General features: G+C 40.3%; 1 protein-coding gene across 2 annotated transcripts; it reads left to right on the top strand.

The window, feature by feature from the left end:
* The first annotated feature begins 1673 nt into the window (after positions 1–1673).
* On the top strand, positions 1674–11759 carry LOC115784863 (carbohydrate sulfotransferase 12-like). Of its 2 annotated transcripts, none has more exons than XM_030736232.1 (6): positions 1674–1747; positions 5542–6180; positions 6401–6543; positions 9967–10095; positions 10212–10404; positions 11231–11759. In XM_030736232.1, the coding sequence occupies exons 2-6, from the start codon at positions 5653–5655 to the stop codon at positions 11501–11503; spliced, it is 1266 nt and encodes a 421-aa protein (XP_030592092.1). In that variant the 5' UTR covers positions 1674–1747; positions 5542–5652; the 3' UTR covers positions 11504–11759. The 2 variants fall into 2 exon arrangements, with proteins under 2 accessions (XP_030592092.1, XP_030592102.1); XM_030736242.1 differs by having other exon boundaries at positions 1727–1747; positions 5646–6180.
* Positions 11760–13295: the final 1536 nt, after the last annotated feature.

The following is a 13295-nucleotide window of genomic DNA, read 5'->3' as shown; positions in this document are numbered from 1 at the left end:
CAGCCAAATGCAGAGCTGTGTTTCAGCCTAAACTCAGCTGCTGACATGTCATCTAGCTGCCACTGTATTTGAGGTTCAAGGCCATAAATTGTAGTGAAAGTGTCCTCCTTTAAGCTCAAACAATTTTATTGTACTTAAGATATTTTCACTTACTCTTTCATATCTACTACTTTCATTTCATAACCCACAATCGTGGGTTCTCTCTCTATCCCTGAAGAGAGCTGGTTTGTCATTAAGGTGAAATTTTAGCCTTAACTTTTGCCACAGATGTGAAAGCCATCCTTACCTTAACCCCAAACCATATGATTTAGCCTGCAAAGTGTAAAACAAAGTAGGCCATAATTTCTGCTATAAAACATCAAATATGCTTATTAAAAAGTCCATAAATACTTTAGAGGTTTTTCACATTCAACATTTGTGTCATTGTTATTGTGAAACCCCCTTTCAGACTTCAACGTACACTTGATGTCCCAGTGCCATTTAGGTTCATTAGTCTGCATGGTTAATCCCTAAAGGGGGTGGGAGGCCACTGTTCATCCACAATATAGACTTGATGCTGCACAGATCTCATTAACCTCAGTGGACCTAAATATGCTCACAGACTTTCACTGTGGTGCTTTTCACAGTCAGCAGGTCTTATTATCAAAGGATTTATTATTGCAGATATTGTCTGCTGGTTAGGAATGTCCCCAGGTGTTCCTTTATGGTCACAAACCATCTGAACCATGACTTGTAATTTCAAAGTTGGCTTATTATTCAAACAATAAGTTACTGCATCTTGTCCAAATTAGGGGTCAAATTTTATGACCTACTAAGTAAAAACTATCATACTAAGTCCAAATTTATATTAAAAAAAACCCAATTACAATTATAAGATAGAATGTTCATTTCTCATAGTTCTTGTTACCTTATGTAGGTTGTAAATGATAAAGTCTGTAGCATAGGCCATTTTTATTTTTATATCTAATAATTTGAAAAATCTCTGACCATCTGTCCAACTATACTTCACCTACCTCAACAGCTGTTCATCTGATCCACTGCAAACTTGATGGATCTGTGGCTTAAGGCCTTATTAGCAGAAGTGCCAAGTTTTAGGTTTGCTCAGTGAACGCTTATGTTTTGGCTCACAGATGTTCTGTTACCGCGGTCTTTGTGAGGACACTCACTGACAAAAGTCTCATTACTAAGTTTAGTTGGTACAGCTAAGTGCCCAACCTGTCCCTTAAACCTAAACCAAACAGGCCTTTTGAGGTTTTCAACAATAACACACACACACACACATTTAAGACGTGTGTGTGTGTGTGTTTAAATAGTGAGTGTATCCTTATATCTGTCCTCTTTTCAAAGGAGTAACTTTATAATTGTCTGCATGTGAAGCGCTTTAGGGAACATCAGTAAACCGCAGCTACAAAAACGTGGATCCACTCTCCCCATACGGGCTCTGCACCAGCAGCCTGCTCTGAATTTAATTTGTAATTTTACTTTTTCCATGGAAGTCCCATGGAAGACCTCTGTGGAAACGTGCCTGTGTGTGTGTGTGTGGTGTTGGAACTTTTGGAATAGTGCGTGGCTGGATTCCAAAATCTCGCGAGACTTCCTTCTTTAGAGGGCTCGTTCCTTCGACCGCTGCTACGCTTTCTTGCCCTCCCTCCCTCCCTCCCTCCTGCCTCCCAGCTTGGTCACATCGCCGGGCAGACGGATGAAGAGAAGAGAGAGAGAGAGACTGGCTATGGAGCTCCTCTGCAGGGTAAGATGAAAAGCAGGATTCAGGTCATGAGTCGTCTTTTTTTTTTTTAATCCCTTACAAATAGATTAATGTTCAGACCGGCTTAATTGCTGCCTGTGAGGCTCCCAGCATGAGAGGCGTAAAAGAAACCGAAGCGGGCTTTCCTCAGAGATGTGCGGAGTATAAGCAGATGAAAGTGTGGAGAAAAGGAAACGCTGACCTTCTGTCGTCGGCTGCTGTGGAGAAGGAGAAGCTGGGAGCGAGGAGGAGGGACTGTCCGGTGCGGTCGGAGAAAGGACGCACTGTGACCCGTGTTGTTTACTGTATAAATTTAGATTATTCCTTTGGGAGGAGTCTGTTGCTAAAAAGAGGGAAATATTAACTGAAATAAAATGGTCTGGTAAGCTGTCCCCCTCGGGAAATAGCTGACATTGTAAAGGGAGTACGGTGAAGGTGCCCACAGCTTGTCACTGAACATTTGAAGTTTTTACCGAGACCTTTTATTCTGACTTTTGCGCGTTTGTGCAAAAATCAAAACTCCACGTTGACAGGAGGAGCCTGTAAGCGTGGAGTTTAAATTTATAACCACGAGGAGGGGAAACACTGCGGAAAAAAAACAAAGCAATAATTCTCTCTGGACGATCTTCTGCTTTTTGCCCAGTCTGGATTTTCTTTTATCGTTTTTTAAGGCCCCGTCATTTTTTCCCCACTATATCCCAGACAGCAATGTATGTGGGTTTTTTTTTTTTTTTTTTTTTTTTAATGGGACAGACAATCAGGGGTGTAAACCCTGTAGCACACTCTGGTCTGAAGCTGCTACACCCACAGACCCATTTGTTCACATCTCCCTGTGACGGCTGGGCGCCCCGTGTGGAGCCTGAGGTTCCCACGGCCCCTGGTCGACATGGCGCACATCAGAAATACAGTCAGGCCTGTCATAAAGTCCAGTATCAACTTAGTAAGATACTCTGGCAGCATGACAGAGTGCTGTACACCATCCATCCCGCCGCTTTCTTCGCTTATCCAGTTTAGTGTCATATCACCTCAGTGAATTTTAAATCAAGCGTTCAAGATGTGATTGAAGTGCAGACTTTCAGCTTTAATTTAAGGGGTTTAACAAAGTATTGCGTTAACTGTTCAGGTATTGCAGCCATTTTTGTTTGTTATTGTTATGTGTTTACATACAGTACCTACAGTACCACAGCTTCAAAGTACTTGGGTACCGCCTCTTCTGTACTGCTGGGTAGGTAAACTTAAGTGATGCATCATATTTTACAAGGTATATAAAATACAAATTTAACAGTAAAACAGCAGGGACAGTTATTTGATAGATAGATAGATAGATAGATAGATAGATAGATAGATAGATAGATAGATAGATAGATAGATAGATAGATAGATAGATAGATAGATAGATAGATAGATAGATTACAGACTCATAGTCCACATCACATAAAAACAAACACAAAAAAATCAATGATAAAAAAAAAAACAACAACAAAAAAAAACAAGGGCACATAAAAAAACATAAAAAGACTCCTAATCTTTTAGGAGGCAGTCATATCAATGTTTCCAATATACAGATGTACATCTTACTGCACTGTATTTAATGTTAGTCAACAGTATGATAATTCTATTATTGGACTCATTTAGTCGACAAATAAATTTATACATAACATTCCTTAAAACAGCCATCAGCTGACATTAGCAGACACAAACAGTTCACTGGCACTGCTCCACCTGGGCTTCTTTAATAAAAGTCTTAATGCATCATTATAAGCGACCTTCAATCTCTGAAGGCTGGCTTTTTTATAAGTGCACCATAAGTGTGCTGTATACAGTGAGTGAGTTTGAATACTTAAGTGTAGTACTTCTAAATTGTACAACCCTTTCTCCAAAAAAAGTTGGGATACTGTGCAAGTAAATGCAGATAAAAGCACAATGCATGATTCGCAAATCAGACTAGTGATGGGAATTTCGGCTCTTTTCAGAGAGCCGGCTCTTTCGGCTCCCAAATGGCTCCTTAGATTTTATTTTATTTTTTTTTTTTTAAAGTGTAAAATAAATTATTAATGTAAAAACACAACATTAGGCGTATATCAAACATTTCTTTATATATTCAACATATAATAGAGTGCTCCAAATACAAATTATAAAACAAAAGATTGGAAATCAGAAAAAACAAGGGCCTTTGAGGAGTTGATCCTGTTTCTCCTGCCTGATGACCTGCCCTGTTTTGTTCTTCTAATTGCACTGATGGATGAATAATTCGTATATGTTGTACAGGTTGTTTGTGGAGCCTGCTCGTTATTAAATTTTAAATTTGCAGTCTACACTCTCTCTATCACATTAATCCTTTAACTTCAGGCAATCGCTGCTGAACCTTAGGTTTCCTGACCTTACTAGCCGGAACAGCTGATTAAGACGTAGCATCTCACCGAAGAGTCAGCTGGTCAAAGGAACTTGATCAGCTGGCTTTTTACATAACTCCGATACCATTCATGCTATGAAAAAATTCAAACGGTTCCTGAAAGTTCAGAAATTGCACTTCACAGTCATGTAGTGGTATTACGGTATTTGTTGCCGGAAGTCCGCAAACGCCGGCGCTTTTGAAGTAGGCTGTGTCTCCTTCGACATGTTTGGAGGTATAAGGTTAAAATGTGTCCAGTCTTTTCTATGTTTTCCATCACTCATTTTCCTCACCGTTCCCACGTGTAGCCTCGATGTAACGGGCAACTTCCTTTAGCTCTTTCCTGTCCCCGAGTGAATTTTGCAGGAGCCCCTCTCTCTCCGGTGTTTGCAGCGTGTCTGTGGACTCTCCCGCTCAGTGTAGACGATCATATGCTACCATTCATCTTAACCAATTACGTGTGGCTTCCACAAAAAAAAAAAAAAGAAAGAAGCTAAAGGAACGAAAAGAAAAAAGAAACGGCTCACTATCAGGAGCCGGCTCCCATCGTTCACTTCAAAGAGCCGGCTCTTAGAGCCGGATCGTTCACGACCGACCCATCACCATTTGACAGCGCTCTCTAAGTATTTGGGAACTGATGAGTGCTTTTAAAATCCTTCTTGCTCGTCTTGCTCTGCTCTGTGCAGATTGTGTCTTGCACTGTCTTGCACTGTCTTGCTGAAATAAGTAAAAGGTCATCTGAATTCCAGCATATGTCTCTCCAAAAGCGACTTTTGTCACTCTGTGCTTGTTTCTTGCTAGTGGTTTGACTCCCTGATATTTGTTGATGGGGAGGAATAGGTATAAAAATGAGTGTATTGGATAAAAAATTGTTTTCACGGTAAAGAGACTTCATTCTACAGCTTCATTATATTTTCCAGTCCACACCTTCTACACTCGGTGTGAAGTTACATAAAAACAAACAGGAAAAATCTAGGCGAGGCAAAAATTGTCTAATTTTTCTGTGTTCCAAACTTAATAGCTACATATTCATTACAATTACAGCATTTTTGACTGCAAAAATAAAAAAAAATCACAAAGAGACCAAGCTTTTGCATGTACTCCAAAGAGTTCAGGAACAGCAGCTGATTTATTTTTGGTTGCTTTTTCAGGTGTTTTTTGGTGATTTTGGAGCGGCCAGTTAACAGGTTAAAAAACATTGCAGTGTGTAGTGAATTGCAGCTCAGGGTTCAGCTCAATAGTTCAGGGTTTTTTTTTTAAAATCTGGTCTCACACTGCTTCTGTTTTTTGATTACTTAAAACCTTTTAAAAATTGTTACCACACTCTAAATGTGCTTAGTAAGGCCGTAAATGAAGAGCAGAGGTTTAGTCATGTTTCCTGTTTTTTGGGGGTTTTTTTTTTCAGCTGCATTTATCAAACAGGAAGTCTCTCCTTCCGTGAAAGATGGCTACAATGGAGCTGAGATAACCTCTTCCTCTTTTCTTCACCAATTACGGCTCCTGCTGCAGTATAACCATGGGAACATGGCGTGATCTACGAGTGGCTTTCATCCTGGGATCTTTGTTTATGATCCTGCTTATCATCGTCTACTGGGATGATGTCGGAGGCTTCAGCCTTTACCCGCTGCAGGACCCCAAACACGAGGTGCTTCAGTCCGGATGCTGCTCCCCGATGACTATGAGCCCACCCCAGGCTGGGTCCACCAGCAGAGCCCAGGCAAAGTCCTCATTCATTGTCTCCACCACCGCTTCTAGTACTCCATTCATCCCAAAAGAAGCAGATCAGAAGCATACAGAGGAAGGGGAGGCGAAGCAAAAACATGAACAGAGGAAGGAGGAAACCAGGGAGAATGAGGAGAAGGAGATGTTGGCTTATGATAGGGAACAGGAGGCGAGGAAGAAGAGGATCGAGGATGTGTGTTCGGGAAAGGAAGATGTGGAAGTCCCCGAAAGTACTCGGGCATTTTCACAGATCCCCAACAGGGAACTTGATCACCTGATAGTAGACGATACACACCAGATTATCTACTGCTACGTTCCCAAGGTACTGCTGCCTTCTGCGCGCTGTATTTGTGTGGTCATGTGGGGTGTAGTGTGCAAATGGGTGGCAAGTCAGTTCACTGTGTGTGGATGTTAAATATGGGAAAAAAGAACAAGAGGAGAAGCACATGTTTAAATCACACTGCTTCATTGTTGCTGTTGTTGCACTAGTCCAAATTCTTTTCCCTTTTCTTCCCTCTTCTGTGCTGCTCGTCTCTGTTTAGGTAGCGTGCACCAACTGGAAGAGAGTGATGGTGGTTCTGTCTCAGTCTCTGATCTCACCCTCCTCAGGGACACCTTACACTGACCCAGAGGCTGTACCTGCTGACCTTGTACACAACTCCACTTTGCATCTAACGTTTGCCAAGTATGACACACAAATATTGAATCTATAAAAGGGTCTTTAAATATTAGCTCAGCTTTGGTGATCCATTTGCACTATTATAATAACTCGTTACTTTAGTAAATATTTAATTTGCTGCTAAGACCATGACATAATTTATCAGAGTTGTTAATCATTAGTCATTTCTCACATCTTGGATCTATTTTATTCCCTAGGTACCCTTATTATTGGGTTTGTTTTTATCCAAACCATAAAATGTTTTAAGTGGTTTTGTTGCCTAAACTTCATCAAACATATGTCTTATCTCATCTTGCTTAAATCCAGAAGCAGCATGTGAAAAACTGAGTACACGACATGATTCAGTAGCTTGTAGAAGCACCTTCAGCAGCAGTACTGGAGCGTCATCCTGTAAGAGTAACAGTGACACTGCCTAGGGGGGATGATCCGGATCGGGGCTGTTCCACATTTTTTATTAAGCCAAAAAAGCCCTGCTGTTTCAGAGTGAAAACTAAATAAAAGAGAAGTGAACTGGATTCAGATCGTCGGGATACTCAAAACAGTTTTAGAAATACAACCGCTCGCCTGATCATTGACGTCAGAATTACCTACAAATGGATGTCCAGCAGCTCCTTTAATTTTGTTAAGCTGCAGCTATATATCAGGGATGTTATCTGCCACATCTTGCAGAAACTTGCAGTGAAGATCATCTGTGAAGAAATTCTACACCAGTTGCTGGCTTTGCAATTGGTGGTGCAGCTGCTCCCTATCAGCTCATCACTGCCTTTTGTGATGGGCTGATAGAGAAGAGCGGACACGCGCGCACGTGCAAAAAGATCAGTCCTAATCTGATGATCATTCAAAAGTTAGAAACTGTGGTTTGTGATGTTGAAGATGTTGTGAGTCCAGTCATTTTCATATAAAGTGTGCTGCTGAGCTTGTCGAATGAACCGAGTTCCTCGTCCGGAGATATACAGACATGAGTAAAAGAGGAAAGCAGAAAATGTTTGCCTTCAAAGCAGACTGTTGTCTGTTTGATATGAAGGAATCTACTATATGGGAATATTTAGATTATTTAGTATTTTTTTTAAATTACCAGCCTTTTCTGCAATTTGAAATTTGAGCTTGTTTCATATTAAATATTGAATTTAAAAGGCACAGCTGGCTAAATAGAGCTAATTGGAAGGGAAATTTAATTCTTGTGTTTAATCTTTTGTATCATGAATCACACCCTGTGCACAGCTTTCTTAAGGACAGGTTGAGGTCTGAACTTTGACTGGGCCATTGCAACATCTTCATGCGTTTCTATTTTAGCTATTCTGTTGTAGATTAGTTGTTGTGCTTGGGATCATTGTCCTGCTGCATAACATAATTTGGGACAGGGTGTAGCTGTCAGACAGATTTCCTCACATTTGACTCTGGAATTCTTTGGTATTCAGAGGAGTTCATGGTCAGCTCAATGATTGCAAGGTGTCCAGGTCCAAGCCCAAATCATCAGCCCTCCACCACCATGCTTGACAGCTGGTATGAGGTGTTTGTGCTAATATGCTGTGTTTGGTTTTCACCAGATGTGGCGCTGTGCTACACATCTCCACTTAGGTCTCATCTGTCCAACAGATATTGCTCCAGATGTCTTGTTGTTTGTTCAGATTTACAGAGAAAAGGATTGTTTTTCCTGGCAACCCTTATAAAACAAGTCATACTTGTTCAGTCTTTCTAATTCTGCTGTCATGAACTTTAACATTTACCACACTAACTGGGGCCTGTAGAGTCTCAGATGCAGCTCCTGGGTTTTATTTTCCTGGGAAGAACGACAGCTGTCTTAAATGTTTTCCACTTGTGAATAATCTTTCTCACAGTAGAACGATGGACTTTAAATTGGAAATGGACTCATAACCCTTCCCAGATTGGTGGGAATTGATGAAAAGCAGTTGCTTCTCATACCTGAGTGCTCCAGACAAGGAAGCTGCCAAAACTTCTGCTTTCAAACATGCTGCTGATCAGTTAGTCAAGTGCATTTGATTAGCAGCACCTGGCTGCTACTAACCCTCTTATTTCCTATGGAAGCAGTAAGGGTATACTTAGTTTATCCACATACTGCTTCTGTATTTTGTCTTAGTGCTTGTTCACTAAACAATGACAGTGTACTATATCATATTTAGTTGTTCACCTGAGGTTGTATTTACCTAATTCTAAGACCTGCTCAGGACCAGATTATTTTTGTTAGGTACTGATATATAAAACCTTTGAATTGAAAGAAGGTGTACTTTCTTTTTCACATGACTGTAACTATTCACTAAAGAAACCACCAAAATGTGATGCAATCTCCATGCATTTGTGCTTTTCTATTTTATGCTGTTTTACATGTTTATACATTTAAAAAATATTCTAATTTGTGTTTCCTAAATTATATTTCAAAATCTTTTCCACACTGTGCAGACAGACCTGTGGTATTAATATTCTTAACCTGAGCTCAGCCTGCTTCTTGTGATTTATTACTATAATAGCAGAATGACCTTGGTGTTCTGCTTTTTTCCTGCTTTAAAATTGAGTTACTTATTCTAATAATTTTTGCACTCGAATGGTCTCGGCCTTAATGTTCCCTCCAGGGAAGTGTCAATGATTTGAGAATAATTGAGATATTGGCATTTCCTCTTTAATTAGTGGGCAGCAGAATGAGGAACACCGAATGCTAAACAGGTGATGCTCAATATAAACACATCACTGTTAACTCTTCAGAACACTCAGCCTGCTTAGTTTCTTGGGAGAAATGTCAATAAGTCGTACATAAAGTAGACGTAACAAGCCACACAAGGAAATCCAGACCCCACTATAACTTTTAACAGCCGAGTCATCGTGCAAAACAGACAGAAATAAAATGTTCTGCAACAGGAAGGCCGCACAGCCAAGCAAAACACAGCAAACCCCCAAGAGGAAAGTCTACCAGACAGCTTTCTGAAATGTGAACTGGTGAAAGTATGTCGAGCACTAATAAGCAGAAGGATTTCTGAAAACCTTGAAGTAATTATTTTCTCACTTCAAATTAAAGGAAACTCACTGTTTACATTTCTGCGGTTTGCACGTAGTGCTTCAGAGCTACGCTGAAACTGTAATCTGAGTTAAACGGCTCATTTATGAGTTGACAGTTGGAAGGGAGAGTGGAAAGGTGCTGCATCACAGACAGACCGCTCTGCAGGTCATGGGAGCCGAACATGTGTTTTCCTGTCAGCATCGTTATAAAAGACATATCCCCTTCCCCCTGTGGAAGCGATCTGACTTTGTTCTTCTCTCTCATCTTAAGAGCCACAAATGATCGCTCTCCCATGAGGCTTGACACATGCCAAATTTGGATTTTGACAGCGCAAACTCAAATCAAATCTGTCACAACTTGAAAAGGAGGTGACCCCAGGATGAGACCTTTCACAGTGCTTTTTATGTGTGTGTTAACAGATTTTGGCGCCGGTATGGTTCCCTGTCCCGCCACTTGATGGCACTGAAGCTCCAGCACTACACCAAGTTCCTATTTGTGCGAGACCCTTTTGTGCGTCTCATCTCTGCCTTCAGGAACAAATTTGGAAGGTGTGTGTTTGTGTGCGCATGTTCAGTGGTTCAAGAAATGTGCTTCATTTTTGATTAAACACCAGCCGGTGTCATTGATGAATTGCTGAAGTGTGTGTACTTCTGTGTGTTTTAAGGCCCAACCAGGACTTCTACAGGCAGTTTGGTTCAGTTATGCTGCGTCGTTATGGTAATGTGACTGGGAGTTTGCCAGAGACCGTGGCCGAGGCATTTAAAGCAGGAATCAAACCAACATTTCAGCAGTTTATCACATACCTGCTAGATCCAGAGACTGAGAAGGAGAGCATCTTCAATGAACACTGGCGGCAGGTAACTGCCACACACAAGCAGATGCATAAAGATAAAGATGCATAAAGATACAGGATTTTCATCAGTTTTGACTCTTTCTTCTTGGGTCTCTTATTAAACTCATAAGACTGTTACCAGAACAGATCTGTACCAGATATTAAGTAAGAAAAATGTATTTATATAGCACAAAGTTTTTCACAATAAAACACAAAAAGCTTGTCTCTATGAAAATGATTTCAGCTGCTTTTTAAAAGAGTTCTTTAAAGGTTCTGTGCAGCCTGGTAGTTTGTACAGTGCTTAACAAATTTATTAGACCACCATCCAGTTCAAGGTTTATGTCACAACTGCCCTAAATTAACAGTATTTATGTTTCTGTAATGGTTAATCCACCAGTATGCACAAGCTCTTTAATTTTTCCTTTAGTTTTCTTTAGCACAATACCTGCACGTCAGTCATATCTGAACCATATTAGATATTCAGAATGAGAGATACATACAAAAGACCGTATCTAGTTGGAGATCAGTGCACTGAAACACAGACACAATAAAATGTTATATAACTGGTATTGCTGATTTAAAGCACACTCGCAATGAAGTGCTAAGTACTGCATGTCTGCTGAAATACATGAATATATATTGGATGCATTAATGAGGAAGCCAGTGTAGCCCAAGCCATTTTAGTAATAAACATAAAACAAGAGTAGAGCTCTGTGGCCCCTTTTTTCATGAATGCCAGTATATGTGCGCCCAGTACAAACAACCATTTAACAGAGGCACATATTACAGTCACAAACACGCACAACCCTGTGCAGGTTTTGAATCACAGTTCTGCTTTTTCTGTGCTTCAGGTTTACCGTCTGTGCCACCCTTGCCAGGTGAAGTACGACTTCATCGGAAAGCTAGAAACCCTGGAAACAGATGCAGAGCACCTGCTGAAGCTTCTGAAGGTGGATCATCTGATACGGTTCCCTTTAGGGGCCCAAAACCGTACTGCAGCCAGCTGGGAAAGTGACTGGTTTGCACAGATTCCCATTACAATACAGAGGCAGCTGTACAAGCTCTATGAACCGGACTTTAAGCTGTTTGGATACCCCAAACCTGACAGCGTGCTTCACCGGTAGATTACACCAAGCCGAAGGCCTGGGCGCTACACTGTGTGTAGAGCCTACTCATTGCCTGCCTGTGCACAACCAGCACATGCCTTTGAAGACCAGTCTGTGATGCTGTGTTTCATTTGTTCTGTGCATACCTCAAATGACAAAAGTGCCTGCCTGTGTTATTTTATTTTTGAAATTATTTCATATCCAAAGTGCACCAGCTTATAAGTTACTTTATCCCAGTCTGTGTTTCCTCATGCAATGGCACTTTAAAGAGTATTGTACTTTGGTAGGTCACAAGTGAAAGTCTTGAGCTGCCTGTTGGCTCACATTTCTGAGGGGGAGTATGCAGAAAAAATAAAGAGTTTTTTTAATTACTGTGTGTTCTTCTCTAGGTAAAAGTATTACCACATTGTAATTTATGTTTAAAGGTTCTCAGTGCAAAATTTGATTTTAATCTCTATTTACTTATCACTGGAAGTGCTGCTAAGCTTCAGAAAATATCTGTAAATCCTCTGTCTGCTTTGGCTCTGCAGTTTGTTAAGTCTGTTCGAGCTCCTCTCAGGTTGAGGGATAAATGCTTTGCAAACTAGAAGGAACTACAAGAGATTTTTAAAAGATCTGCTGAAGGCATTTTTTTTTTTAATCTATGTGAGTGCTTTATAAAAGTGAAGTCATAAATCACTGGTCTATTTAAGTATGCGATAGAGGAGGAGGAAGAAGAAATCAGAAAAAAATTAAAACACAGTAGTACAGCCATACTGTGCAAACGTCAGTTGAGCCACACCTCATTTCTTTATTTTTGCTTCGAAGGGGCCAGATGTTCTTGTCATATTTTAAAGTGGTCTTGAGCAGTAGTTCTCCAGGATTTCTGAACGTCTTTCAGAGTTTTTCTGTGGACATTGGCTGCTTTTTCACTCTTTCAATCCTTGTACCTGACCCGTTTTTAGAGGAACATTTTTTGTTTGTTAACCAAGTTAAAACTGAATAATGAATCATTCAAGCTTAAAAAAGGTACCTAATTCAAACAGTGAACCAGTGTTGTGTTTGAATAACAGACAACATAGCAAAGAACTCATTTTAAATTGTATCTCTAGCAAGAATACAAATAACGTGTGTGTGTATATATATATATATATATATATATATATATATATATATATATATATATATATATATATATATATATATATATATATATATATATATATAGCGTCGCTGTTTGTTTTGTCAGAACATATTCTTTAGTTGAATCTATGAAAGATACCCAAGATAACACAGACTGATAAAATTGTATGTTTGCACCACCTAGGGGATTCCCGAAGAGCAGTTAGCCAATGCTTTATCATATCTCAGCATGGCGTGCAGTGTGAAAACTACAATATCTGAAAGTCGTGTCCTTAAGAAATAGGATAAAAATCCAGCAAAGACCTGATGCAGGACCTTAGAGTTGCATCTGACCCTTCAGTTGGTCCATCTACCTTTTGGTGAAGGTCTCAGGTGGCTGTCAAGAGGCCATTCTTCTGCAAGGGAAACAGGGAGAAAAGGCCGAGGTATGCCAAATTACACAAAAACTGGACTGAAAATCAGTGGCAACGGGTCTGATGGAGAGATGAATCCAAATTAAAAATTTCTGGTTCAAATCATCATCATATATGGAGGAGGTCAGGAGAAAGGTACAACAGTGAGTGTCTGCAGCCATGTGTAAAACACGGTGGAGGCTCTGTCATGGTTTGGGGCTGCATTTCAGCCAGTGGTGTTGGGGATCTTGTCAAAAAAAGTACCATTAGGTTGTGATCCACCAAGTAAAAGCATC

Source organism: Archocentrus centrarchus, chromosome 1, assembly GCF_007364275.1.
Source record: "Archocentrus centrarchus isolate MPI-CPG fArcCen1 chromosome 1, fArcCen1, whole genome shotgun sequence".
NCBI classification, from domain to species: domain Eukaryota; kingdom Metazoa; phylum Chordata; class Actinopteri; order Cichliformes; family Cichlidae; genus Archocentrus; species Archocentrus centrarchus.
The sequence above is the reverse complement of the archived record's forward strand: the minus strand, read 5'-3'. Positions and strand labels throughout refer to the sequence as shown.

What these genes read in the sequence shown, in the direction of transcription:
- LOC115784863 (XM_030736232.1), top strand. Translation starts at nt 5,653, where the DNA reads ATGGGAACATGGCGTGATCTACGAGTGGCTTTCATCCTGGGATCTTTG. An exon ending in TCTACTGCTACGTTCCCAAG is followed by an intron (nt 6,181 to 6,400) that starts GTACTGCTGCCT and finishes GTCTCTGTTTAG; the next exon opens with GTAGCGTGCACCAACTGGAA. An exon ending in TTCAGGAACAAATTTGGAAG is followed by an intron (nt 10,096 to 10,211) that starts GTGTGTGTTTGT and finishes GTGTGTTTTAAG; the next exon opens with GCCCAACCAGGACTTCTACA.